Below are 24645 nucleotides of genomic sequence, written 5' to 3' on the forward strand. Positions count from 1 at the left end.
GTGTTCAGACAAGTTAATTCCTGCTCTCAGTTGCACTCCCGGACAGCAGAGCTGCATTTGACATGAGATGAGGCGTAGAACCAATGTCCTGATTTATTTATTAATGATCCCAAGAGCAGAAACTCTACACTGCAACATATAGGTCAAAATTTTAACTCATTCTAAATTAGTATTGGTTTCAAAGAAGGAGAGGAGCAGTTTTGTAAAATCCCTTGAAGATATAATGTGATATAATTCCTTCCTGCTCCCTACGCTGCTTAAAGTGCATCTACTGTTCTTCATTTCCTGTCCTGTTATATAGTGTTTGTGCGACTATATGTTAAACCATTTCAGTGGCGACTAATAAGAGCCCCGTGGATAATTTCAAGCTCCTTAACTTTCTGCACATGAGTAGTCCCAGTGAGTTAGTCACATGCATGAGTTATTTTGCAGGAAAAAAAGCTCAGGTACCTGTCAGAATCTGAAAATGCACCAGAATCTGTGACTTCAGTGGATCTATACTAGGTATTGACCTGTCCCTCCATGGGCACCAGTTGTTTATGAATAGGAGATTGTCTACCAGCTCTGTACCTGGGATAGCAAGGTTTCGAAGGGCACTGAGTGCAGCATGTTGAACAGAAACGTCCCCATTCTCCACATGTTGCTCTAAAAGGTCCAAAAGCTGAAGTACCACTCCCAGCTGCACCATCCGTACACAGTTGCCGTCTTAAGAAAGAGGGAAAAAAACATTCAGGAGGAGAGATGAGACACAGTGATAGTTGTTATGCCTAGCAGTGGTCCACTGGGGAACGCCAGGAACTATTGGCCTGGATGTTTTGTGGTTCAACAGGGATCATGCTTTAGCAAGAGCAACGGCAATCCTTAGCTGCACAGAACTTGCCCTCATGCTCAGCAAAGGTGACCTTAAGCTACCTTTACACCTGCCCTGAGCTTGCTTCCAGCGCAAGTTAACTTATGCCAGCTAAAATGGTCTGCTAGGGCTTTGGACTCACTGTCAGTAGGCCCCAGTTTACCCTTCACAAGCCCCAATTCCATGATGGTAGAATCCTTTGCTGCCTCATTAGGGCAGCTTTAATGTCATTCAATGCCACTTTAGAGGCACCAAGAGATCTTAGGAGCACTGAGGATCTAGCCCATCAAGTGTGATTCTGATTCACATGGATTTTACACTGCTATAACTCCACCAACTTCAGTGGAATTACTGCTGATTAACAGGTGTGAGAAGAGAATTGGGTCCATAGTTACTTTAGCCTCTTCGGTGTAAGGGACCAAATTCTGATCTTGCATTTATTACACTGGTGAAATTCCCATTGACATAATGAGTTACCTGTTTAACACTGGTGAGAGTCAGAGCAAAATAATCAGTCCCAAGAAATCCCTGCTTTGTATTGCACTTTCTCCAAATACCCTCCTTAGTGATGTACTTATCCTGAAACTCTTATGCCTTTGTTTTCTGTATATTACACTGTGATGGGGTGTACCAACTATGCACTGGCCCAGCAAGGGTTGACCACACACTTTGGGCCTGGGAGGCCATGCCCCCTTGCCCTTGCTTGACATGCTCCCGGTGGAGGGAGCATATAAAAGGAAGTAGCTCAGCTCACTCTGCGCTGACTGAGGAGGAGAACAGATGTGTGCTACAGGCTCCTGCCAGAGTCCCAGCCTAAAGGGGCCAAAGATGCTGAATCCACTGTGGCACCCTGGCTGACCATGTAGGATGAGGGAGACAGGAAGCTGCTACCCTTTGAGGGACTACAGGATTTGGAACCAAGGGTAGGCAGTGGCCCAGGGAATACATTTGCTGATATGAAAACCTGAAACCAGGAAGGCTGGTTCCACATGGCTCTGGGTTGGGACCCTGTGGAGTAGGGCAGGCTCATGTCCCCTACCCTAAGCCCCCTTTGGCCTGAAACCCTGCTACATATACCTTTTATTTCTAAGAACCCTTTGTCATCAGAGCTGCTGCAGCCTCCTACAGAAAAGAGACATGAAGTTGTGCTCTCAGGGAAACTTTCCTCTAGGTCCTTCTTGTTCTAATTTTTCTTAATCCCTGTCTTCCCTTAATTCCTGTGTGTCCAGGAAATCCTTCCCCAAGAAAGTGTTGAGTTACATGCCCTTTGGTGCAGTAGGGTGCCTATACTGCTAAAGAACAGATTTTTGCTAGTATAATTATTGGCCCAGAGGAAAAAACTAATTTCTGGTATTAGTTGAACTTTGCTATAGTCAGGGCAATGCTTCCTACCTCTACCCCCTTTTAATGTAAACTCTGGTAAAATATAGGAAAGAAAATTGAGTACTGCATACCACAGGCTGGTATAAATCTGTGAAGTTCCATTCCCTTCAATGGAGCTATACCAGATGAGGATCTGGCTCTAAAAGAGGGCTTAAATCAGGGGTGGGCAAACTTTTTGGCCTGAGGGCCACATCTTGGTATGAAAATTGCATGGCGGGCCATGAATGCTCATGAAATTGGAGTTGGGGTGCAGGAGGTAGTGAGGGCTCTGGCTGGGGGTGTGGGCTCTGGGGTGGGGGCAGAAATGAGGAGTTCAGGGTGCAGGAGGAGGCTCTGGGCTGGGGGTTGAGGTGCATGGGGAGGGGAAAGGCTCCACCTGGAGGTACAGGCTCTGGGATCCGGCTAGGGATGAGGGATTTCGGGTCTAGGAGGGTGCTCCAGGCTGGGACCAAGAGGTTCAGAGGGTGGGAGGGGGATTGGGGCTGGGGCAGGGGCATGAGAGGGGGTCAGGGGTGCAGGCTCTGGGCGGCGTTTACCTGAAACAGTGGCATATCCCTGCTCCAGCTCCTATATGGAGATGTGGCCAGGCTTTGCATGCTGCTCTGTCCTCCAATACCGCCCCTGCAGCTCCTATTAGCCACAGTTCCAGGCCAAGGGGCATTGCAGGGGTGGCACTTGGGGTGGGGGCAGTGCACAGCCCCCTGGCTGCCCCTAAGCATAGGAGCTGGCGGGGGGATATGCTGCTGCTTCCAGGAGCCTTGGCATGCACACACGGCATGACTTCGGATCCCGCTCCCCAGCTGGAGCGGAGGAGCAGGGCAAGCCCAAGACCATGCTCCCCAACAGGAGCTCAAGGGCTGGTTTAAACCAGCTGGAGGGCCTGATATGGCCCAGGGGCCACAGTTTGCCCACCCCTAGTTTAAATCCATTATACAGTCAACAAAATTATTTCAACTGATCTTTTTTTCTTCAGAATTTCTCTCCCTGCAAGTGATTGACCTTATTTAACTGCTTCTAAACTATAGGATTGTTCAATGCCTTTTCCACTGCAATGTCTATCTCTTCCTGATCTGTGCTGAGGGATGCACGGTTCTTTTCGATGTGTGTGTCTCTAGCATCATTACCACCATTGCATTTCAGCTAAACTATGCTTTTTCCTTTGTTACATATCTCAGTTGAAACTTGTCAAATACTTGACGTTTAAAAGTGTACTTGTGTGAAAACCAACATTCCTTGCGATTTTGCGGATTTTATTTAAGAAAAATCTTTCAATTTCCATTCATGAATGCAGCTTTTAATGGTGACATTTTGTCTATGATTTCTCGGATGTGCTCCCCTGCAAGATCCTGGGTATTTTGAGATCAGAGGCCTGAGAAAATTCACAAGTCTCTGTGGGTAGCCATGTATTCTTTCTGGAAAGAAGTTAAGGATTTTGTTTGACAGAATGTTACAGGTAAAATATGTAGTGTGAGGTTTTTCAATACTTTCAAGTCTATACTGAAAGTCTCACTTCCACGGCACTTTTTTTTTAAAAAATATACAAACTAGAGAGAGAAATGAGAATACCCTTCCTTCTCTAGTAATATGCAAACAGCCACAATTCCTTTAGTGGCCATCTTTCTTTGACTGTTGCAAAGCTCCCAAGAGGCTTTCTTTCTGTGGATTTTTACCTGTATGGTGGAAGCCTTGCATGCGCCTTCAGTTTAATGGCTCACAGTTAAAACTGGCTAGGAACTGTTATTTTCTCAGCTGCAAAAGCGGTCATCTTTTCACTGCCTCAGAGGTCCCTTAGCACTGCAATCAAATGGCCACAGGATTTCTTTACTTAGATTAAAGGCTGTGCATACAATCAGCAGCACAGACTGAGGCCAGATAGGGATTATTCTTATTTTTCTACCCAGAATGTAGAATGTTGGGGGTGGAGGGGATGGCACAGGGGGTGAAGGAATAAAAAAGTCATTCAGTCAAACATTAAATCTGTTAGCAAGTTTTTTAAAGGCATAGAGGACATTGCCAGTGAGCAATCATGTACAATGTTCACTGCTAGGTAAAATGCAACGAAGAACTCAAGCCTGTGTGAGAGAGAGAGAGAACAGAAAGAGTTAGGGATGAGGCTATTTCCTCTCCTATAGGAAATGCCACTTCTATGTTCCTCTGCTTATAGTCCTCAGCAATCACTGTTGCTTTCTTTACACTGAGGGTACTTAGTGTGACAAAATGGTCTCCCTTGAAATTTCGTCCCTAATTTCAAGCCACTCAATTTTTCTTCTGAAATGACTGTGGGTAAAAATGTTCCAGAGCACATAAGTGTATAAATCCCATTTCCAAAAGACACTTAGGAACCTGTGTCACTTGGTGACTTTGGAAGTTTTATCCTACATCAGAATGAAGGGGAAGCAGGGTACACACAGAGCCCCTGGCATCAGGGGAATAGGGGGCACCCAGAACCCCTGGCAGGGGAGGAGAGAGTGGGTGGAATGCATGGAGTCCCTAAAATAAGAGTGGGAGGGGAGGGTTGCCTGGAGCTTCTAGTACAGGGGTCGGCAACCTTTCAGAAGTGGTGTGCTCGGTCTTCGTTTATTCACTTTAAGGTTTTGTGTGCCAGTAATGCACTTAATGTTTTTAGAAGGTCTCTCTCTAAGTCTATATATTATATAACTAAACTATTGTAAAGTAAACAAGGTTTTCAAAATGTTTAAGAAGCTTCATTTAAAAATAAATTAAAATGATGATCTTACGCTGTCGGCCCGCTCAGCCTGTTGCTGGCCTGTGGTTCCATTCACCTAGGCTGGCAGTGGGCTGAGCGGGGCCGGTGGCCAGGACCCCAGACTGGCAGTGGGCTGAGCAGCTCACCCCACTGCCACTCAGGCCGCTGCTGGTCTGGGGTTCCGTCTGCTCGCTGCTGCCAGCCCCGCTCAGCCCACTGCCGGTCTGGGATCCCGGCCCTGCCCACAGAGTGGGTACCTACCTTCTCCCTGGTTCTAGCCCATTCTCTTCCTCTCTCTCTGCACTGAGCTGAGGGTGGGAGTGCACTGAGCACAGGGCTGGGGGTGAAGGAGCGGGTTGGGGTGCAGGGTCTGGCCAGGAGCTACAATGAGGGAGGGGGCTCAGGGTTGGGGCCGGAGGTTTGGGTGTGGAGTGCTTACCTGGGCAGCTCCCATTTGGTGCAAGGGGTGCAGGTGGGAATGTGGGGAGGGGGGTGCAGGAGCTCCTGTTCAGTGCTCAGGCTGGGGGTGGGAATGTGGGAGGTGCAAGAGCAGGGCATGGAGTGGGGGGGGCTGTGAGGAGGGTGCAGGGGTCAGGGCAGAGGGCTGTGTGTGTGTGGGGTGGTGTAGGGGTCAGGGCAGAGGGCTGGGGGTGTGGGCAACAGTGGTTGGGGTGCTCCCAGCCCCCTGCCCAGAGTAGCTCACGGCAGGGGGCTGGAGGGGATATGCCCTGATTCCACCCCGCTTCCCCAAGGCCTCGTCCCCACCTCTTCTCCGCCTCCTTGCCGGAGCGGCGAGCTCGCTGCGGCTCCACTTCTCCCCCTCCTCACAAGGGGGATCAGTGGATCGGTGGCAGGGAGGGAGAAGAGGAGGGGCAGGAACCCAGCACACTAGGGAAGAGGCAGGGGAGGGGGGAGCTTGCCTGCCCTGCAGGAGCAGCTGCAGACCAAGCTTCTTCACCGTTCCCCCCCCCAGGGAGAGGGCGCGGGGGGCAGAAAGGATTTTTAAACAGGACACTGCTGCCTGCTGGGGTCTCGGCAGGCAGCAGCATGCCATTAAAAAAAATAAAATAAAATCGGCTCACGTGCCATCTTTGGCATGTGTGCCGTAGGTTGCCCACCCCTGGTCTAGTATGTGTAATGACCTTGACCAACAGAAGCAAAGTGTTCAACCCTCTAGTAACAGCAAGTGACTGAGTGAAATGAGGCCTAATAGTCCACTCAATGGCATTTTGCAATAACTTTCCAAGACTATTCCTGTTTTATTTCTAGTTTCAGGGAAAGTTCCAGGTATTAGTGGGAAGAAGTCTATCAATCAGTTTTGGTGACAACTGGAAAAGTGGAACTCTAGAAAAGCCTGTTTTGCTCACAGGGTCCATTTGGTGCTGCAGGCTGAGGAGCATTGTGACAGCAGAGGTAATTCAGTCAGCACTTCCTCCCTCCCAGTCATTTGCATAGTTCATTTTCATTGATTGAAGTGAGTCAGCAAATGAAACTGCAGGTCAGGACTGAGGTGCTTTGACATTTGTGGGGGTGGAGGGGTTCAGGACTAGACTAGTGGAGGCTGCTTTAGAACAGGAGCTATATTAACCGAGTAGGAGTGAGGCTGCAGACTTGCCCACATAATGACCTTAAAATGATTAGCCTCCATAATTAAGATACACAGCACCATTGTATAGGAAAACAAAAGTGTGTGAGAGAGTGTGTGCCATGAAATCTAATAGTATTGCACTCTCTAATAAGAAACAATCAATACTAGCTATCTTGGTCACTTTGATGGGTAATGAATAAGCAATCTTACCATTCCTGGCAAAGTTGGCAACAGCCAGTGCTCCTGTCAGCTGCAGCTGGGGGTGATTGGATGCAAGCCAGGTACCAACCTTCTGGTAGATAATGCCACATCCATTAGCAAACATCTTCTGCATGGATTCATCTGTGTATAATAAATGAAGAGAAGCGTAAAAGTACATCTAAGCTCTACTTTGCATCTATTATGGAATCGTACTGCTCAAGGTTTCAGAAGTTTGTAGACTATTGTTTCCTCTAACAGAACATCAGAATTGGCAGGAGGCTGTGATTCTGTGAAGTGAAGGCTATAAAGTTGATCATTCTAGATGTCTTACACTAATCCATGCACTCAATATATGGCTAGTAGCCTTATCCAAGGTTCCCCATACTACTTTTAGCTATATGCACCAGTCTTGCCTGAAAGGACCATCTCCTTCAGAAGATGTGAAGTTATTCAGTCTTGTGGTAGTCTGCTAGCAGGTTTCTCCCAAGCAGAGGCATAATACAATAGCAATTGTATATGACAATTTGGAGGAACAGAGCTGTTCACTCTGCTGAACTGATGCCTGTATAAATCTGTCCTGCAGAGTGCTAAGTGCCTTCATCTTCTCATGAAGTCAGTACCTTGCAGGATGGAATCTTAAGTGGCAAGGTGATCACAGCTCAGATAAAGGCTAGATCATGTAAAAGGGTGTGTGTGTATATACACACACATGCACCTGTAATCAATGCATGGAAATCTCCTAGGATTTACAAGTGGGGATTGAGGGAACAGTATGTATCTGTGTTTCCAAGTGTTCAGTGTCAGTATGTTACTCATTGAGATCTGCATAGGCTAAAAGCAATCTTAAGAATGAAAGCCACAGATTTGTGATTAGTAATCTAGAACTAGTTCTTTATACTGAAATCCGAATATACTACAGTGTTTAACTCAAATGTTTGCCACAGCTTTGACCTTTAAGTTTAATTAAATTGTAAGTTACCTTGAGATTTTGGCAAAGGATGCAATGTAAATGCATAATTATGTGCAGTTCTTTAAATTCGTGTAGCCCCAAATGCTGCAAAGCTGTCACCCATACAAGGCCATCTGAACCAAATTACAATTAAGATCAGCAGAGATAGCTAACATTTTTCTGCTATACCTGATGGTTGAGCATAGATTCTATGTGTCTCACATGTCAAAAGCAGCATCTCAGATGCCTTCTATGTCATTTTATGCTGTTTTCAAAACCTGCTGCTGGACTCCGTCCCTGCTCACAGTGCAGTGGTGTGACTGAGGAAATGAAAGGTCTGGGGCAGCAAAATGTATACTCTGAAAGGTCAGTTTTCAGAGTGGTAGCCATGTTAATCTGTATCAGCAAAAATAATGAGGAGTCCTTGTGGCACCTTAGAGATGAACAAATTTACATGGGCATAAGCTTTTGTGGGTTAGAACCCATTTCACCAGATGCATGGAGTGAAAAAACACAGGAACAGGTATAACTATATGAAAAGATGGGGGTTGCTTTACCAAGTGTGAGGTCAGTCTAACGAGAAATCAATTAACAGCAGGATACCAAGGGAGGAAAAAATCTGTTTTGAAGTGGTATGAGTGACCCATTACAGACAGCTCACAAGGAGGTGTGAGTAACAGTAGGGAGAAATTAGTATTGGGTCATTACAAAACCCAAACTTAATTTCCCCAACCACTCCCAGTATCTATTCAGGCCTAATCTGATGGTATCCAGTTTGCAAATTACACAGTTCTGCAGCTTCACATTGGAGTCTGTTTTTGAAGGTTTTCTGTTGAAGAACTGCCACTTTTAGGTCTGTTGAGTGACCAGAGAGATTGAAGTGTTCTCCTACTGGTTTTTGAATGTTATGATTCCTGATGTCAGATGTGTGTCCATTTATTCTTTTGCATAGGGACTGTCTGGTTTGGCCAATGTACATGGCAAAGGGGCATTGCTGGCACATGATGGCATATATCACATTGGTAGATGTGCAGGTGAACAAGCCCCTGATGGTGTGGCTGATGTGATTAGGCCCTATGATGGTGTCCCCTGAATAGATATGTGGGGAGAGTTGGCAATGGGGTTTGTAGCAGGGTTTGGTTCCTGGGTTGGAGTTTTTTGTTGTGTAGTTGCTGGTGAGTATTTGCTTCAGGTTGGGAGGCTGTCTGTAAGTGAGGACTGGCCTGTCTCCCAAGCCATGAAAGCTTATGCTCAAATAAATTTGTTAGTCTCTAAGGTGCCACAAGGACTTTTTTTTGTTGTTTTTAGAAGGTCAGTGTTCTCCATTTTCATTACATAGAAACATGTAATACAAAAGTAATTTTAAATTCTTATGTTTCCTTCCTTCATTAATCCAGATGGCTCAAACACTTGCTCCATTTTTGAAGAATGAATGAAGAATGTATGCAATGAATATATTTAAACGGGTATTTAAATGTACTGAATGAGTTAAGGTGTATTGAAGGGAAAAAAAATTGAGAACACCAGTCTGAGATTGCTGTGTCAGAAGCCAGTTCACTTGAAAGGACCCACTGTACTGTGAAATGCCCCCATGAGAAAGGGGGTAGACAAAGGGTGGTCATATAGACCTTCATTATTCAGCTGCAGAGCTTAGTCTGTAGAGACTGATGCAGGCACTGTCTGTGCTATAACACTAGTCTTCTTAGTCCCTCTCTTCACATTATGGGCCAGATTGTGGAGCTACACTGGTTTACAGCAGCTAAGGATCTGGCCCTTTAAAATTGAGGTTAACTCAAGAAGTATATCTGGTCCTATATCTGAGCTTTCCTTTCTTTTGGGGAGGCTTGCATGTTTCAGTGGCTACCCAGAGGAGCCAGGTTATCAGAAAGTTGGAGAAACCCAGCTCTAGATGGACTGGACTGACACACAAAGTCACAATTAAAGAAGGCAGTACACTGTTCTATTGCATTTCTAGCCCCTGCCTAGGAGCGGGCATAGTGGCATTAAATGCCTGAGGCAAAATGTGTATATGCTTGGAGGAAAATTATGGCAACATGAGCATTACAATCATAGTGTAAGTGGGGGAAAAAAGAATGGCTGAGGAGAATTCCCCCAAGGAATCTTGAAACAGGCTGCAGATGTGTCTGAAGAAAGGAAATGAAAGCACAGGAGCATATGGCAATCCCTGCTGCTAATGGGGCTTTCTGCTGCTTCTCCATGCATCTTACCTCCAAGGAGCAGAGACACAATGAGATCTGATGCAGCCTTCACACTGCACATATCTTCTGCTTGCGAACTGCCCTGGAGCCTCAGCAGGATCTCTGACAGTGCCTCATGCACACCCGCCTCTACCATTTGCACTTTCAAAGCATCTGCAGAGGTCAGGAGAACATGCATATTAATGGCTTCTCTTTGGGTCACTGCATAAAAAATGCATGCAAGGAGGCTAAATCCCCAATAAATTTAAGATGTTTCCAGGTGCAGTAATTTGTGGGACTCTTGTTCAGAAACAGGGATGTTGCCATTGGCAAACACCACAATCAGAATACCTTTTAGATAGATCATTGTAATTTTTTGCATGGGTGGCGGGGGGGGAAGGCAACTGGGGAATTTCTATTGCAATTTATAATGTTTTGTGCTTTTAAAAATTACATTCCAGATCTTTTGTCACATAAAGATATCACCCTTATAAAGTAAGAACTGCAAAATACTAACTGGTGTATTGGTGTTGCCAAGTTGCAACTTGGCAGCACCATGGCTATATTTCTCAGAGTGGGGGATTTTTCTCCAGTGGTGTTAATATTGAGTTTGAACAAAAACAAGCAGCTTTGATAACATCTCTCTCTAGCTATTACTCTTCACTCCAGTGTGGGGAATGCTGTTTGACCACTCATTCCACTAGACTTTGTTGCTGATAAACCCTGAACAAATTGTGTGATATAGCAATGTCTTGAACAAACCTAAATAAAACCCCACAAATATTGTGATGGAGGAAATGAAAAACTGGGCCATTTCAGGCATCCCAAAGAAGTTCCTTAGACATCATCTGAAGACGGGACTGTCCCTGTGAAACGCAGATGTACGATCTCTTTAATTATAAATAAATACACAAAAGTATTGTGCTAGAAATATATTCATGGAAATACCATTTTCATGGAAATAGTTAATGCTAAATCAACAATCATTTGATTCACTGAAGTAGACTGGCCTCGTTAGTCAACCATGGCTGATAGAGCCCCTTTACTAAAATCAATCTCCATTTATACCCATTATAATTTGTAAAGTATCTTTTAGGATCAGCTCCCAGTAACTTTTCTAAGGTCCCAGTAATCTTCTGCATTCTCATACAGTATGGAGGCTGTGTGTATCATACACAAAATTATCAAATGGTTCATTTCGTACCATTCCCTCACCATATATTTTATTCAGGAATTTTTCCTTTGACCTCAATCTGGCCAGGATTTCACCCATTGTTTCTATGAGGAGGGCTTATGACCCTGCCTCCAGTAATGGAATTCCACTGAAAACCCTGGAGTGTTTGTTGTAGCCAGTATGCTAGGATCCTCCATACTAAGGAGCCTAGTCGTCAAGATAAGAGAACCCTTACCATTCTCCGCTAGCATCTGTAGAACCTCAATGATGGTTTCTATCCTCTGATGGTTCTCTGCCCTTCTCAGCTGCTTCACTAGATGTTCAGCAACCTTTGTCTTGCTTAGAGCTTCTTTAGCTATCTCTGTGTGGATAATATGATTTGTATGTTTTAAAAAAAAACTCCCCTAGAGAGAAATGACTGGATGCTACTTTGAATCTAGTTGCCTTGCTAATTTGTTTAATACACATAACATCTAATCATGGTTTTTCCCCTTTAAATCCCCTCAATCTGCCTCATTTTTCTTCTGCTGGCTAATCCAGTTGTCATTCTAGTGGCTACGCCTTTTTAATAATAGTCAAATCAATTGCTGTCCTAACTCCATTGCATTTAATGGCTTTATACCAGGGATGAATTTGTCTTGTGGTATGACAGCATGTACCACTTTACCAGAACATTTTCTGTGCAAAAAAGTATCCCAGCAAGAATCTAACCAATTTGTTCAGGATGGGCAGTCAACCTTTCCACACAAGCTCTTTCAAAAGCTTAACATATCTGTGCCATAATGCCATGAGATATAGAAGATTTAACAATTTAAGGAAAAAAAAAGTATGAAGGACATGGCTGAAATAGAATATGTCCAGAATGCAGTATTGCCAACATTTGAGTTCCGAAACAGTCAGCCCTTCCTCAAAAATCATGAGATTGGCTTAAAAATCATGAATTTTTTAAAAAAAAACCACTGAGTTTTGTCTTCTGTTTTGTGAGCCTTTAGGGTTTTTGTTAAGTTTTTTTTTAATCAGCAACCATGAGGGCTAGGGACTCCCCCCAAAAAACCCCAAATTTGGGGTTCTCACAATCATAACACAGAATTTCCATAGGAAGAGAAATGAGACTTCACACCTGATTCTTCTCTCACTAATGCTTGTATGAATCAGGAGCAACTCCTTTAAGTCAATGGAGCTACACCATTTTTAAGCCAGTGTAAGTGAGAAGAGAATCAAGCCATTTTATTAAGACATAAATGAATGGTAGAGAGAGAAGGTGCATCAAATTCCTAGTGTCCCTGGTCCTGTATGAGATACTTAATGAAATTAAATTGCAACACATTTTAAAAAAAAAGTACTATCATATACACTGAAGTCAGAGCTACATCAGTTTACACCAGCTAAGGACACAACCCATTCATTTTCTCTGGGAAGAGGTTAGGAGGACATGTATTGAATCTTACTTATTTGTGTGTGTGGCTGGTCAACAACTGCTACAGGTTCTGGTGTTTAGTTATGAATGGTTAGTCTATTTAGGTTGGCCACAACGGGGCACATAGCAAGGAGGTAAGCCTCTGTGTAACAAGAAATAAAGACAGTCTTGCATTTATCCCAACTGCAGGTGTCTAATCTCTGTGCAGTGACTTTGCCTGATAGCAGGACAAATATTTGCCTACTATGGCCAACCCTACTTGTGGAAATACTGCCTAAGAACAAGCCAGTGGTAGCATGAGAAATGAAACCAACACAGCTGCAAATCTGGGAATGTTTTAATACCCACCTAGGCTTGCAAGGTTGCATAAAGCCAACAGGTTGACACGGACAAGTGGCTCACTGTCTGGGTAATCAGTTAATATCCTGACCAGTGATGTGATCACTCCTGCCTTCACCAGCTGCTCCTGAAGGTCACCTGGAAATCAAACGCATAGAAATGAAAGGCAACAGGAATTTCATCTTGGATTAATCCATTGTTATACTAACTAGGGCATGGAGGAGGCATCCCTAAAGAAAGAGTTAAAACAATGTTGCTACAAGATACAGACTAGAAATAAGGTACAAATTTTAACTGAGGGTAGTTAACCATAGGAACAATTTGGGTTGTGGTGGATAATCTATCACTGGAAATAATAAGATTTTAATTATTTTTAAATGCTCTAGTTAAAAACAGGAATTAATTCGGGGAGATCAAACTGATCACACTAGTCCATCCATTCTGGCCTTCTATCACATGATCTTGACTCCATTATCCTTCCAAATTAAGTTTTACCTTGCAGATTCAGGTTAATATAGATCCAAATAGAAGTTCTGGATGTGGATGGAACAAAGAATTGGGGTCAAGAATCCTGCTGTGAAATTACAAGACCAAAACTAACAGGAGTACTTGTAGAGTACTCCTGTTCTTTTTGCAGATACAGATTAACACAGCTGCAACTCTAAAGACCAAAACTGCATCCCTAAACTCTACCCTCATGGTCAAAACTGTTTTTTGGGAGCTGAGCAGGTAAGCCATTATACAAGAGGTGTTAAGGCAATTGTAGTGGGAGTGAGCACGTCAGAGATGATACAACAGCCTAACATAGGAGACGACTAAAATGAGGTTTTGCAGTGCTTTAAGGATATCATTAAATTGAATGCTTACCTCATTGCAGGTAGTGTCAATAGCCCTAAAGTGTGGTGCAGGTGGGGAAGGCTGTAGCAGCACAAGATTCAGAACAAACTCCTCCGGACCATTATAGATTGTCCGCGCTTCTGTATAACACAGGCTGTAGAATGTCCTCAAAATAATTCCTAGAGCATCTTGTAGCAAAACATCCAATCTTCAATTTTAAATGGTCAGTGCTGTAGAATCCACCACAACTCTCGTGTGATAGGGTATCTGCCCCACATTGGCATGTAGGGTGGCTGCACAGGGAAGCAGCCAATAAGAGGTTGTGAGGAGCAGCCAATATAAGAAAAGCTGCAGGGCAGCGCAGAGTTAGTAGCTGCCTAGAGCTCAAGGAGGGAAGTTTGTGCTCCTAGCAAGAGGAAGGCTAGTACTTTGGATAGAGAGCAGTGTCTGAAGGCCCTGAGGTGAGGTGCTGGGGCACCAAGGGAAGAGGCTGAAGGAAGCATAGCAATCATAGGGGAGTTAAGGAGACACACAATGTGGCTATCAACAGGGTACCTAGGCTGGGACCTGGAGTAGCGGGTAGGCCTGGGTCCTTGCACTGGAAACGGCTGGACAGTTGGACTGCAGTACTAACCCACAAAAGCGGGGAGCACAGATGGTTTCCATGACACAGCCCTCTGGCCATGTCATGAGAGGATGCCACAGTACCTGGAGAGACATGGGTCAGAGAGCAGATGTGACTGTGGGCAAGGCACCCTTGGGAGAGGGTGTACTGACCTAAAGAGCTCATCTCCAAGACTGCAAGGAGGCAGCACTGTCATGGTGAGTCACACCCCATCATACCTTGCTAAATTATCCTAATGGTTAATTACCTGCACTGTTAAAAATGTATGCCTGGCCCTCATGTAGGTATATGGGAGGGGAAATAGGCAGAATCTTAGGTAGATCCCTCAGTGTCTTAGTCAGTACAAATGACCTGGAGCATCAGGTGTAGAGGTGGTGCAGATTACTTTACCCACTGGAGCAGGATGAGAACTAGCAACCATACTGTGACTGATTCATAGTCTAGATCCAGGTGTGCTCCTGGGGCAGTGCAACCCTGTATCTTACGTGTAGTTTGACACTGCCAAAACTTAGCTCTTTGCATTCTAGAATAATTGTGGTTGTTTCTGAGAAGATGTCTTTATGGAAAGATAAAGGTTCTAAACATGTACCATTACATTATGTTCTCTAGAAGGAAGACCACATTATGCTTTCATATTGCTTTAACAGCTGTTTACCTCTCCACCTGAAAGATAATCTGTGTTGTTCCAGTGCCAAAGAGTCTCAGGACATATAACAGCACTTTAGCACCTAGCTCGGTACGGTGTTTTTATGTCTTAGAAGCCAGATCCTCAGCTGGTATATGTCAGCATAGCTCCACTGAAGTCAATGGAGCTGCATCAGTTTACAAGAGGTGGGAATCTGGTTCTAAATATACACACAGTTTATTTTCCCTCTTATTTATGGGATTTCTGACAGACTCAGATAATTGTAGCTATTCCACATCTGAAGCATCCAACCTGCCTTATCACCTACAATATTTTAATTCCCAATATGTTGCATTCTGATTTGGGTTTCATCAAAATAAACCCTTGATGCCACAATATATGCCCAGATTTTTCCCTATGGCAAATTTTCCTAACAGTGAAACAGTACTGCTTTTATAAACACGTTTTACCATGAGAGGCAGGGCAGTGCAGTACGGTACAGTAGGTAAAGCAATGGACTGGGAATCAGAAGTCCTGAGTTCTCTGCTACTGATTTCCTGTGTGATCTAGATCAAGTCAGTTCTCAGTTTCCCTTCTTCCCTTTGCCTTGTCTATTTGTCTAACCTCTTTGGGGCAGGAAGTGTCTTATTGTTTGCATATACAATGCTTAGCAGAATGGGGCCCTGATCTCAGTTGGGGTCTCTAGGCATTATTGTAATACAAATTGCAATTTAGTAAGAAGCAGTTTAATAAAGCATGCTGTTCCTAAGTGAAAGCTATTTAAATGATTTGGCTGGGGGGTTGGTATTAACTTACTGTAATTACAATGAATAAAAGTTATTCAAAAGTGAATCTAACCCCTTATAGTCTCCTTGTTGTCAAAACCATGCTGTGTTTGCTGGTATGGCTATTGTAGAAGCAACTGGAAACTGAACTAGCACCAATGGTGTATAGCACTACATATAAAGAATGTTAACCTCAGTCTAAGTAGAAAGCCCATGTGTTTTTTTTTTTTTTTTTTAAAGACACCCTTACTACTGTAGCCAGAATGTACAGCACTCCTTCAGCAAATTGAGTACTTACTGTTTTCATAGCAGATGCGGCCAATGGCCCTCCCAGCATGAAGCAACGTCTCTTGGTCCGTGCTCTCCAGCAGAGGTACCAAAGCTAGAACCAAGCCTGCTTCGATACATGGCTTCTTCATTTCCTCTACACAGACAGAGGAGAGAAGCTGCTAGGACCTTGCCTTATTGAAATAAAACCAATACATCAACTGCAAGGCCAATAATTAGCATCCATAGAACAGATAAGTGGATTGAAAGTAACCAAGAATAATGGATTTAACATTTATAGGAACACTTTACATACCATTCTTTGCTATCTCTGCAGTCACCTGGGCTGCCTTTACTGCACAGCTTGGATTGCCTTTGAGAATTTGAGCTAAAGTTGGGAAAATCCCACTGTTTGTGAGTAGGCTGGAGGATCTTTGCTCTGCAATGATAGAGAGTGTTAACAGTAATGGCAATGAATTTGCTTTATTTACTGTATCTGCCTTCGTGGTTTCTGCAGAGGTCTAGGCAGTGTTGGAATCAAGGTCCTGATTCAGCAAGGTACTTAAGCGTCTGCCTAACTTTAAGCATATGCAGTCACTGGGACTACTAATTTGTTCAAAGTCAGGTAAGTGCTTAAGAACCTTGCTGAAGGGGCCCTGTGTGTCAGACCTTAGAGGGAAACATTTCCATCTTTGCCGACTGAGAAATGAACTGTGCATGGTATCTGGCCTGTCATCCAGCAGCTGCTCCTAGCAATTAGGACTGTCATCATACAGCTACCCCACAATAGGAATTCCTGCTGTCTCATCAAGTCTAATTGTCATCAGGCCACTGAGTCTTCTGAAGGCTGGATATATAAACAAACACTGGCTGGTGTCAGCTGGGAGAGTGGTGGGAGGGGGAAGGCTGGTCTTTTGATAGAGCTGTAAGAAATGCTACTCTTTCCTGCTTGAGTACTGGCTGATAGTCTTTTTATGCTTTGACACTGGCTGAAGGAGGCTAAAACTTCAATAGGAAAAAGTGGGACTCAGCCTGGTTATAATTTTTCCTAGTGTAATAGGTTGCCTTATTCTCTAGTCGGTCACACATACCTTCCATCATGAAAAGACAACTTCCTTCATATGCTATCCTGGAATAATTCCATGTTGTACGTAGATTTTTTTTAAGTTTATTTATTACTACCTGCTTTTTTAAATAAACATGCCCCAACCCAGGTAAAATAGGCCGTTATCATACACAAGTGATATTTAAAGACTGAAATCATGCTAGGCATTTCTAAACATATTACTTTGCTTGAACTACAACAATGTAACACAGCTGCTGTTAGCTCTGTGATGACAGGCATATCACTATCATGGTGTTTGTGATTCACCTCTTTTACTCTTAAGAGACTTCCTACTGTTGCTCTAAAAATCTAAACTGATTTACTTGTTTCCTTTCCTCAGTATCCAGAAACATGTAATCTGAGGGTTTGTTTGGATACGTTTTCTAAAAACACAATTTCTTCTAATGAAACTCAGTAAGTAACTACATACACTATAATAAGTAAAACTAACATGTTTGTAAAAAGTTGCAAGTAACAAGGTAAATATTACCGCAAACACAGCTAACAAGATTTCCTTCTTAGATTAAGAATAAGATTACAAGAGGTTTGTGTACAAAACTCAGCACAACTTTAAATATTGAGCTGCAATCAGCATTTGCATAATATTTTTGATTGAGGAATTTGGTGCCAAAGTACATGCCTGTGCCGACAGGTGCAAGCTTCCCCAGCAATACTGTTCTAATATACTGAATCCTTAAGTATGACATTCTGTTTTTTCTAGTCCTGTGCCCCAGTGTGCAGAAAATACCACCTGTGCCAAATTATGCAAATCTTTGTTATGCAGAAAAATCAGAGAAAATCTCTTGTGCATTTCTAACAGCGATGAGCCCAGTCCTGCAACTTTTTACTTGTGGACAAGTAAGGAAGATGTCTGGCAGTACTGGGCAAGATCCACTCCAGGACAGAGGGATCCTTGCATGCCACCGAGTAGGCATAAGAGCTGTTATGTCATCCCCTCTGCAGGTGGGGGAGAGGGCACAAGAATAGTTGAAATCTATTTGAAACATTTATTCTTGAGTTTCCTCAGGGGTCAATGTCTGAAATAAATTAAATGAGGAGGTAGGATATAGTTCTGAAAATACGATTAGTGGGTTTCTTTCTAGAGCTGTCAAATGCAAGTGTATTGCACAGAGTCTAACCTTCAAATGCAGGCCACATTGCCATGGCAACTGAATAAATCCCCAAGCTCTGAAGGAGAGGCAATAGTGCCAAGCAAATGCTGACAGGTAAAACCAACCCACCACCACCTCAGCAAAAAATAAGTAAAGCTGCAAGTAATAAGAAATTAGGCCCCAGACAGGCCTATTTACTGAATCTTCAAAGGTGCATGGTTTTATTTTATTTTTGCAAGCAACATACTTGGGAGAAGCAAAGGGCTCTGCGGATAGGTTGGGACTGCCAGACCTTTCTACACAGCATCCTCTGGAAACAACACTAATAGGCTGACAATGCTTCAGAGAATGGAAAGTGAGCTCTAGCCTGTATGGCCTCTAGACTGTCACTGTCTGCAGCTTTAATATTTAAACCCATGGTGAATGAGTGTGAGCTGACCCCTTGATAATAATGAAAGAAGAGCATTTCCCTGATGTCCAGTAGAAAGGCAGCTTGAAATTAGGTTAGCTTTTGTAACATTCCTCTTATCTGCAACAGCCTAGTGTTTTCATCTTTTCAGGCCCCCCCAAAGAAAAGATGAGGAGACAGAAAAGTGGGGGAGAGTAGATGGTGTGATTTGCAAATTGTTTGTGAATAAAAGTGGCATGTTTGATTTGTAGACCTCAAAGTTAAACACCTTGAATGGCAATGGTTCATAACCCTGAAATGTTCATAACTCTGAACAAAACATTACAACTGAACATTGACTTAATACAGCTTTGAAACTGTGCTATCCAGAAGAAAAGTGCTTTTTTTTTAGTAATTTACATTTAAACACAGTACTGTAGGTTTGTGGGGGGGGTTTTTTGGTCTTTGCTGCTGCCTGATTGTTCTTCCAGTTCCAAATGAGGTTTGTGGCTGACTGGTCAGTTCATAACTCCAGTGTATGTAACTCTGAAGTTCTACTGTAATATTCATTTTGTGATTATTTGGATAAGCATGGTTTATTCCTGAAGATGGTCACAAATCCAAACTATTTCTGGAATTTTAGCACATGTTTATTCATATGAAAATTCCTAGCAGAAGTTTGTTCATTTTCCTGTTTAAATGAATTCACAAATCCAATCAGGGAGCAAAAATAACTTGTGACAAATGACCAACCACACACCATGGACAATGAGGAACAGAATGGAAGTTTACAATGTGATCAAACTGTAGACTGAAGTTTGTTACAGTAGTAACAGAACTTCCAACTTTGTAAAGTTGAATGCAGTGCTTCCTAAGTGAAAAGTAGATACTATGTCACTATTAGTGAATCAGCTTTTAGAAGAAGAAATTTGTATGACTTATTTATTAAAATAAGTCCCAGTGAGTGTAGACTTCAGATTTATTAAGGCTGCAGTTAGTTTTCTAGCCATAAACCTTTAATCACAGTTCAGTATTTTAATTCCTGTCTAAATGTATAACTTAGACCAGTACTTTGTTATCATATGTTAGTTGTAATAATCTATTGGGGAAAGTCACCAAAAGGTGATTTTAGGATTCAGGCATATTTTAGGTAAGAAATTAAACCTGGAGTTTCTTTGCCCCTTCAGATTTTTTTGAACAGTATATTTGTCTGCTCAGTCAGACTTGAGGAGACTCCCAGAGTTTTACATTGCTCAAATGATTGATTTAAATGGAATAGGGAACGGGCCAGCAGCTTCAAGACAAGTCTCTTCATATCATCTTAACTACACTGTAGCTAATGGCTATAGTTTGGAATCAGCAGATATAATTCCCGTTTGTAAATCTCAGCCTAGGAGGGAATGTAGTTTGTTTTAAGGCTATCCCAATTATTTCTCTTCTGCTTAAACCCTCCCAGCTCTGATTTACTCTTAAGGTTCTACAGTTGTCAGTCTTCCAATAAAGAACCTCAGTTCAAGCAACTGGCTTGCAATTCGTTAGTCTCAAGTACCTTTTGAGGACTAATAGGAAATTTCCACTGACGCTAAATCATCAAGGCTGGATCATCCCCTCCATTGACAGATCTCAGCAGCAGCCCTCAAATATCTCCCCACACAATGCCCTTGGAACCCCTAGAAACCCATCTGCTGGGGCTCCACGGGGTTATGCTGGTGTAGAAACCAGTGAAGGGTTAGGAATTTATGGGCCTATTAGCTAGGAGCTAGATATCGTTTTTAATATTGCTGCCTTAAAGCACTCGCCTGGTAGAGTAGGACAAATTAATTAATCAGTTAGCTTGTTTGCAGCAGAGACTTCCCACTCCCCAAAACAGCAGCAAACAGGACATTTTAGGAGTGATCTAATAGATATAGTCATGATAGGTAACAAGTCCTCAGGAAGTCTGCTGGTGCGGCTAGGCAATGAAAAATGGTTCAGATTGATACTTAACTGTCTTCGGCCAGAGCCAGAAGAATCCCATTTAAACTTTCAAGGATCTGACCTTCAGTTTCATCTCCAAAGATTTTGAGACATTCCAGGTGTTGATTTAGGGACTCTGTTTAAAGAGGAAACAGATTTTAACAGATCTCCATGATGCCATTTCATGAAGGGTCTAGGCACTCTTATTAAGCACAGTCACAAGAAGACATATCGCATCGAAAGAGTGGCCCAAATCTATCTTTGTCCCAGATCTCAGATAACGGAATTGCTATGAAATGTCTGAGGTGGAAAGGCACTCTAGGTAGTGTAGGCATAGATCTTGCTGGGCATTAGTAAGCTTGTCTAACCTTTGAAGGTAAGGTTAGACTGTAAACAAGAGTGTGACAAGCTGTGTGCTGAAGAGAATATTTCTGGGCTCACCAAGATAAGCCAGAACACACTGAACTGATAAGTTTGAAGTGTAGATAAGGTGAGAACATAAGTGATGGAGCATGTAAGGACCAATACAGTGTCCAAACCAATTACATTCAAGTAGTATAGATGTTAGTAGCTAGGAAAAGTGTACATAAACTGTGTAGTCTGTGATATGATTTGGAATTGTAGTATCAACTATACCTAAATCCCCAGTGTCTGGGCCTGCCAAGTGTGGGCATAGAGCTGTTACTTGGCTAATTTGCCAACTGGACACAATTAACTTAGGCTTGAATAGAGACTGTGTAATGACACATCCACTCCCAAAGTAAAACTATTTCCCCATATTTATTCTCTTTCCCCTCCCCCACTGTTCTTCACACGTTTTTGTGAACTGCTGGCAATGGCCCACCTTGATCATCACTACAAAAGGTTTTCCTCTCTCCTGCTGGTAATAGCTTACCTTACCTGCTCTCTCTCGTTGCAGTGTGTGTGTGTGTGTGTGTGTGTGTGTGTGTATGGTAACACCCATTGTTTCATGTTCTCTGTGTATATAAAATCTCCCCATTGTATTTTCTACTGCATGCATCCGATGAAGTGAGCTGTAGCTCACAAAAGCTGATGCTCAAACGCATTTGTTAGTCTAGGGTGCCACAGGTCCTCCTTTTCTTTTGGCTAATAAAGTAACCTGAGCGATGAGCTGGAGATGAACTGAATTGTTGGATCCCAGAGAACTGGCGACATGTTCTGGATCAGTTGAGTGGAAAAGGTCTGAGGGAATCCCAACTGGTATTACAGACATATTAATTAGTGAGCTCATTTTGTCTGTCTTGAGTTCAGAATTCCCGTATCAGTTAGGGCCACAACTAGCAGTTGCACAGGAGTACAGTTTACCAAGGTCAAGTATACAAGAAAATACTGCCTTGCATAGATATGCAACTTTGTGTGTGTGTGTGTATATATATATATATTTATATATATATATATATATACACATACACACATACACAAGTTTGCCCCACTGTACTGTTTTTTTTTAAATAAAAAGTACTTTGAAAAGTGCTGAGAAAGAAAAATGACTAGACAGAGGGGCAAAAAATCAGAACCGTTTCCCCCCCCCGCAGCACCTCTTCCTCCTCTGCAGACATGACCTTTGGTAGTAGAATAAAATGAGACCCTGACCAATTCACTCATGGTTTCAGTTTAATAAAACGTTCATGCATCTGAGGAAATTTGGCAGAACCAATAACAAAAGTAGCTCAGGTGTTGCCCATTCCTAGAAGGGATTAAAGAGGATGCACACATTTTTAGACTTTTTGGGGGGGGTGAGGGGTATGTTATATTTGGTTTTGGATGAACAGTGATGGGGAAGAGAAGATTTTGAAACAAGGATCTGTACTTTTAAGAAAATCATTCAAGCTTCTTTAAGTGTGAGTGATTACTCTGATCTATATTCCCAGTAACCCACAATGAATGTATATCACTCCCAGTCATGTTGGTGGGGTGCTAGACTAAGCATAAAATGTACTTGCATGATGATTTATGGCCTGAGTTCGTGGGATGTAGACTACAGAAATTATATTGAAGTGTGCTGAGCCTTTGTTATCGGAGCTGCAATAAAACAATTTTTACTCCACAAACTGATCACTAAGAAGTTTGTTTTTCCATAAAAACACTTGCAAAGACTCACCCCAGAAAATTTTCTGCGTTTTCCTAGTAGTGATAATTCATCATTCCCATTTTTGGTGTTGTAGTGATGCTCGTGACATTTTTGCTATTTTCTCTCTCTGGGTATGTCGATTAAGTGAGGTGAGTTTTTCTAAATGCTGGTGTGCATGCTGTGCGGGAGCTGTTTTTCTCCAGCAAAGTCACTGGTGTCTTGTGCTGTTTGTTTTTAAAGGGAGTGGAGCAATATTGAAGGTTATTATTGCCTATGGGGCAAAAGTTGTTTTTGGTTGAAATGGAAAAAAGCAATTAGACTCGGACTTTAAGGCTAGAAGGGACCATTGTGATCTTCTAGCGTGACTTCCTGCACGTTGCAGGCCACAGAACCTCACCCCCCCCCCACTCCTGTAATAGACCCCCTAACCTCTGGCTCAGTTACTGAAGTCCTCAAATAATGGTTTGAAGACTTCAAGTTACAGAGAATCTGTGACTTACTCTAGTTTAAAACAAGTGAGCCAGGCATAATACTGTAGAGGAAGGCAAAAAACCCCAGGGCCTCTGCAAATCTGGCCTGGGGGGAAATTCCTTCCCAACCCCAACTATGGTGATCTGTTGAACCCAGAACATGTCAGCAGGACCCATCAGCCAGATATCTGGGAAAGAATTCTCTAGATAGGTCTCAGAGTTACTACAGTGTGCCATTTCTGGCCACTGGAGATTTTTGCTACCAGCAGTTACACATGCCATTGTAGGCAATCATACCATCCTCGCCATAAACTTATCAAATTCAGTCTTGAAACCAGTAAGGTTTTTTGCCCTCACTGCTTTCCTTGGAAGGCTGTTCCAGAACTCCATTCCTCTGATGGTTAGAAACCTTCATCTAATTTCAAGATATTTAGGCTAACAAGTGAAGCTCCTTGAGTCTCCTCATAAGGCAGATTTTCCATTCCTCTGATCATCCAAGTAACCCTTCTCTGCACCTGTTCCAGTTTGAATTAACCTTTCTTAACATGGGGGTTCAGAATAGCACACAGTATTCCAGGTAAACACTCACCAGTGCCTTGTGTAACGTCAATAACATTTCCCTATTTCTACTGGAAATTCCTCACTTGCTGCATTTTAGGATTTCATTAACCTTTTCACGGCTGCATCACAGTGGCAATTCATGGTCAACCTGTGATCAGCCAATACACCCAGGTCTTTCTCCTCCTCTGTCACTTTCAGTTGCTTATAGCAAAAATTCTTATGCACTTAGGGACTAACCACCACTTTGCACTATTAAATTTCATCCCATTTTTAATTACTCCAGTTTTCTAGGTCCTCCAGATCTTCCTGTATGATATTCCTGTCCTACTGTATTGGCAATACTCCCAACTTTCAGAGGCGTAGCTGTCTTAGTCTGTATCCACAAAAACAATGGGGAATCCGGTGGCACCTTAAAGGCTAACGTTTATTTGGACATAAACTTTCGTGGGTAAAAAACCCACTTCTTCAGATGCACGGAGAGAAAATTACAGATGCAAACATTATTATACTGACACATGAAGAGAAGGGAGTTACCTTACAAATGAAGAACCAGTGCTGACAGGGCCAATTCAATCAGGTTGGATGTGGTTCCCCTCCCAATAATTGAGGAGGTGGTGTCAATACCAAGAGAGGGAAAGTTGCTTTTGTAGTGAGCCAGCCACTCCCAGTCCCTATTCAAGACCAAATTAATGGTGTTAAATTTGCAAATGAATTTTAGTTCTGCAGTTCTTTGAAGTATGTTTTTGAGGGTTTTTTTGGTTGTAGTATGGCTACTTTTAAATCGGTTATAGAATGTCCAGGGAGATTGAAGTGTTCTCCTACTGGCTTGTGTATGTTACTGTTCCCGATTTGTGTCCATTTAAAGTAGACATACTACAACAAAAAGGCAATGACTTAAATTGCAGCAAGGGAGGTTTAGGTTGGACATTAGGAAAAGCTTCCTAACTGTCAGGGTAATTCAGCATTGAAACAAATTGCTATGGATGTCCCTTCCAGGCCTATGGTTCTATGAATTA

At 42.9% G+C, this 24645-nt stretch overlaps 1 protein-coding gene across 4 annotated transcripts in view; it reads right to left on the reverse strand.

Annotated features, from left to right (window-relative positions):
- LOC141990897 (rap1 GTPase-GDP dissociation stimulator 1-like) overlaps nucleotides 1–24645 on the reverse strand; it is a 55417-nt gene that overhangs the window by 16144 nt on the left and 14628 nt on the right. For 2 of the 4 annotated variants that reach the window (XM_074958706.1, XM_074958705.1), the window contains exons 2-9: nucleotides 20538–20642; nucleotides 16262–16384; nucleotides 15977–16102; nucleotides 12816–12944; nucleotides 11286–11411; nucleotides 9907–10050; nucleotides 6739–6870; nucleotides 571–705 (exon numbers count right to left, since the gene is read on the reverse strand). In XM_074958706.1, coding sequence (XP_074814807.1) covers nucleotides 571–705; nucleotides 6739–6870; nucleotides 9907–10050; nucleotides 11286–11411; nucleotides 12816–12944; nucleotides 15977–16102; nucleotides 16262–16384; nucleotides 20538–20642 — 1020 coding nt within the window. Of the gene's footprint in view, nucleotides 1–570; nucleotides 706–6738; nucleotides 6871–9906; nucleotides 10051–11285; nucleotides 11412–12815; nucleotides 12945–15976; nucleotides 16103–16261; nucleotides 16385–20537; nucleotides 20643–24163; nucleotides 24301–24645 lie in introns of all 4 variants that reach the window. The other 2 variants (XM_074958708.1, XM_074958707.1) reach the window with 2 other exon arrangements.

The sequence above is a fragment of the Natator depressus genome, chromosome 7, assembly GCF_965152275.1.
Source record: "Natator depressus isolate rNatDep1 chromosome 7, rNatDep2.hap1, whole genome shotgun sequence".
Classification (NCBI taxonomy): Eukaryota; Metazoa; Chordata; order Testudines; family Cheloniidae; genus Natator; species Natator depressus.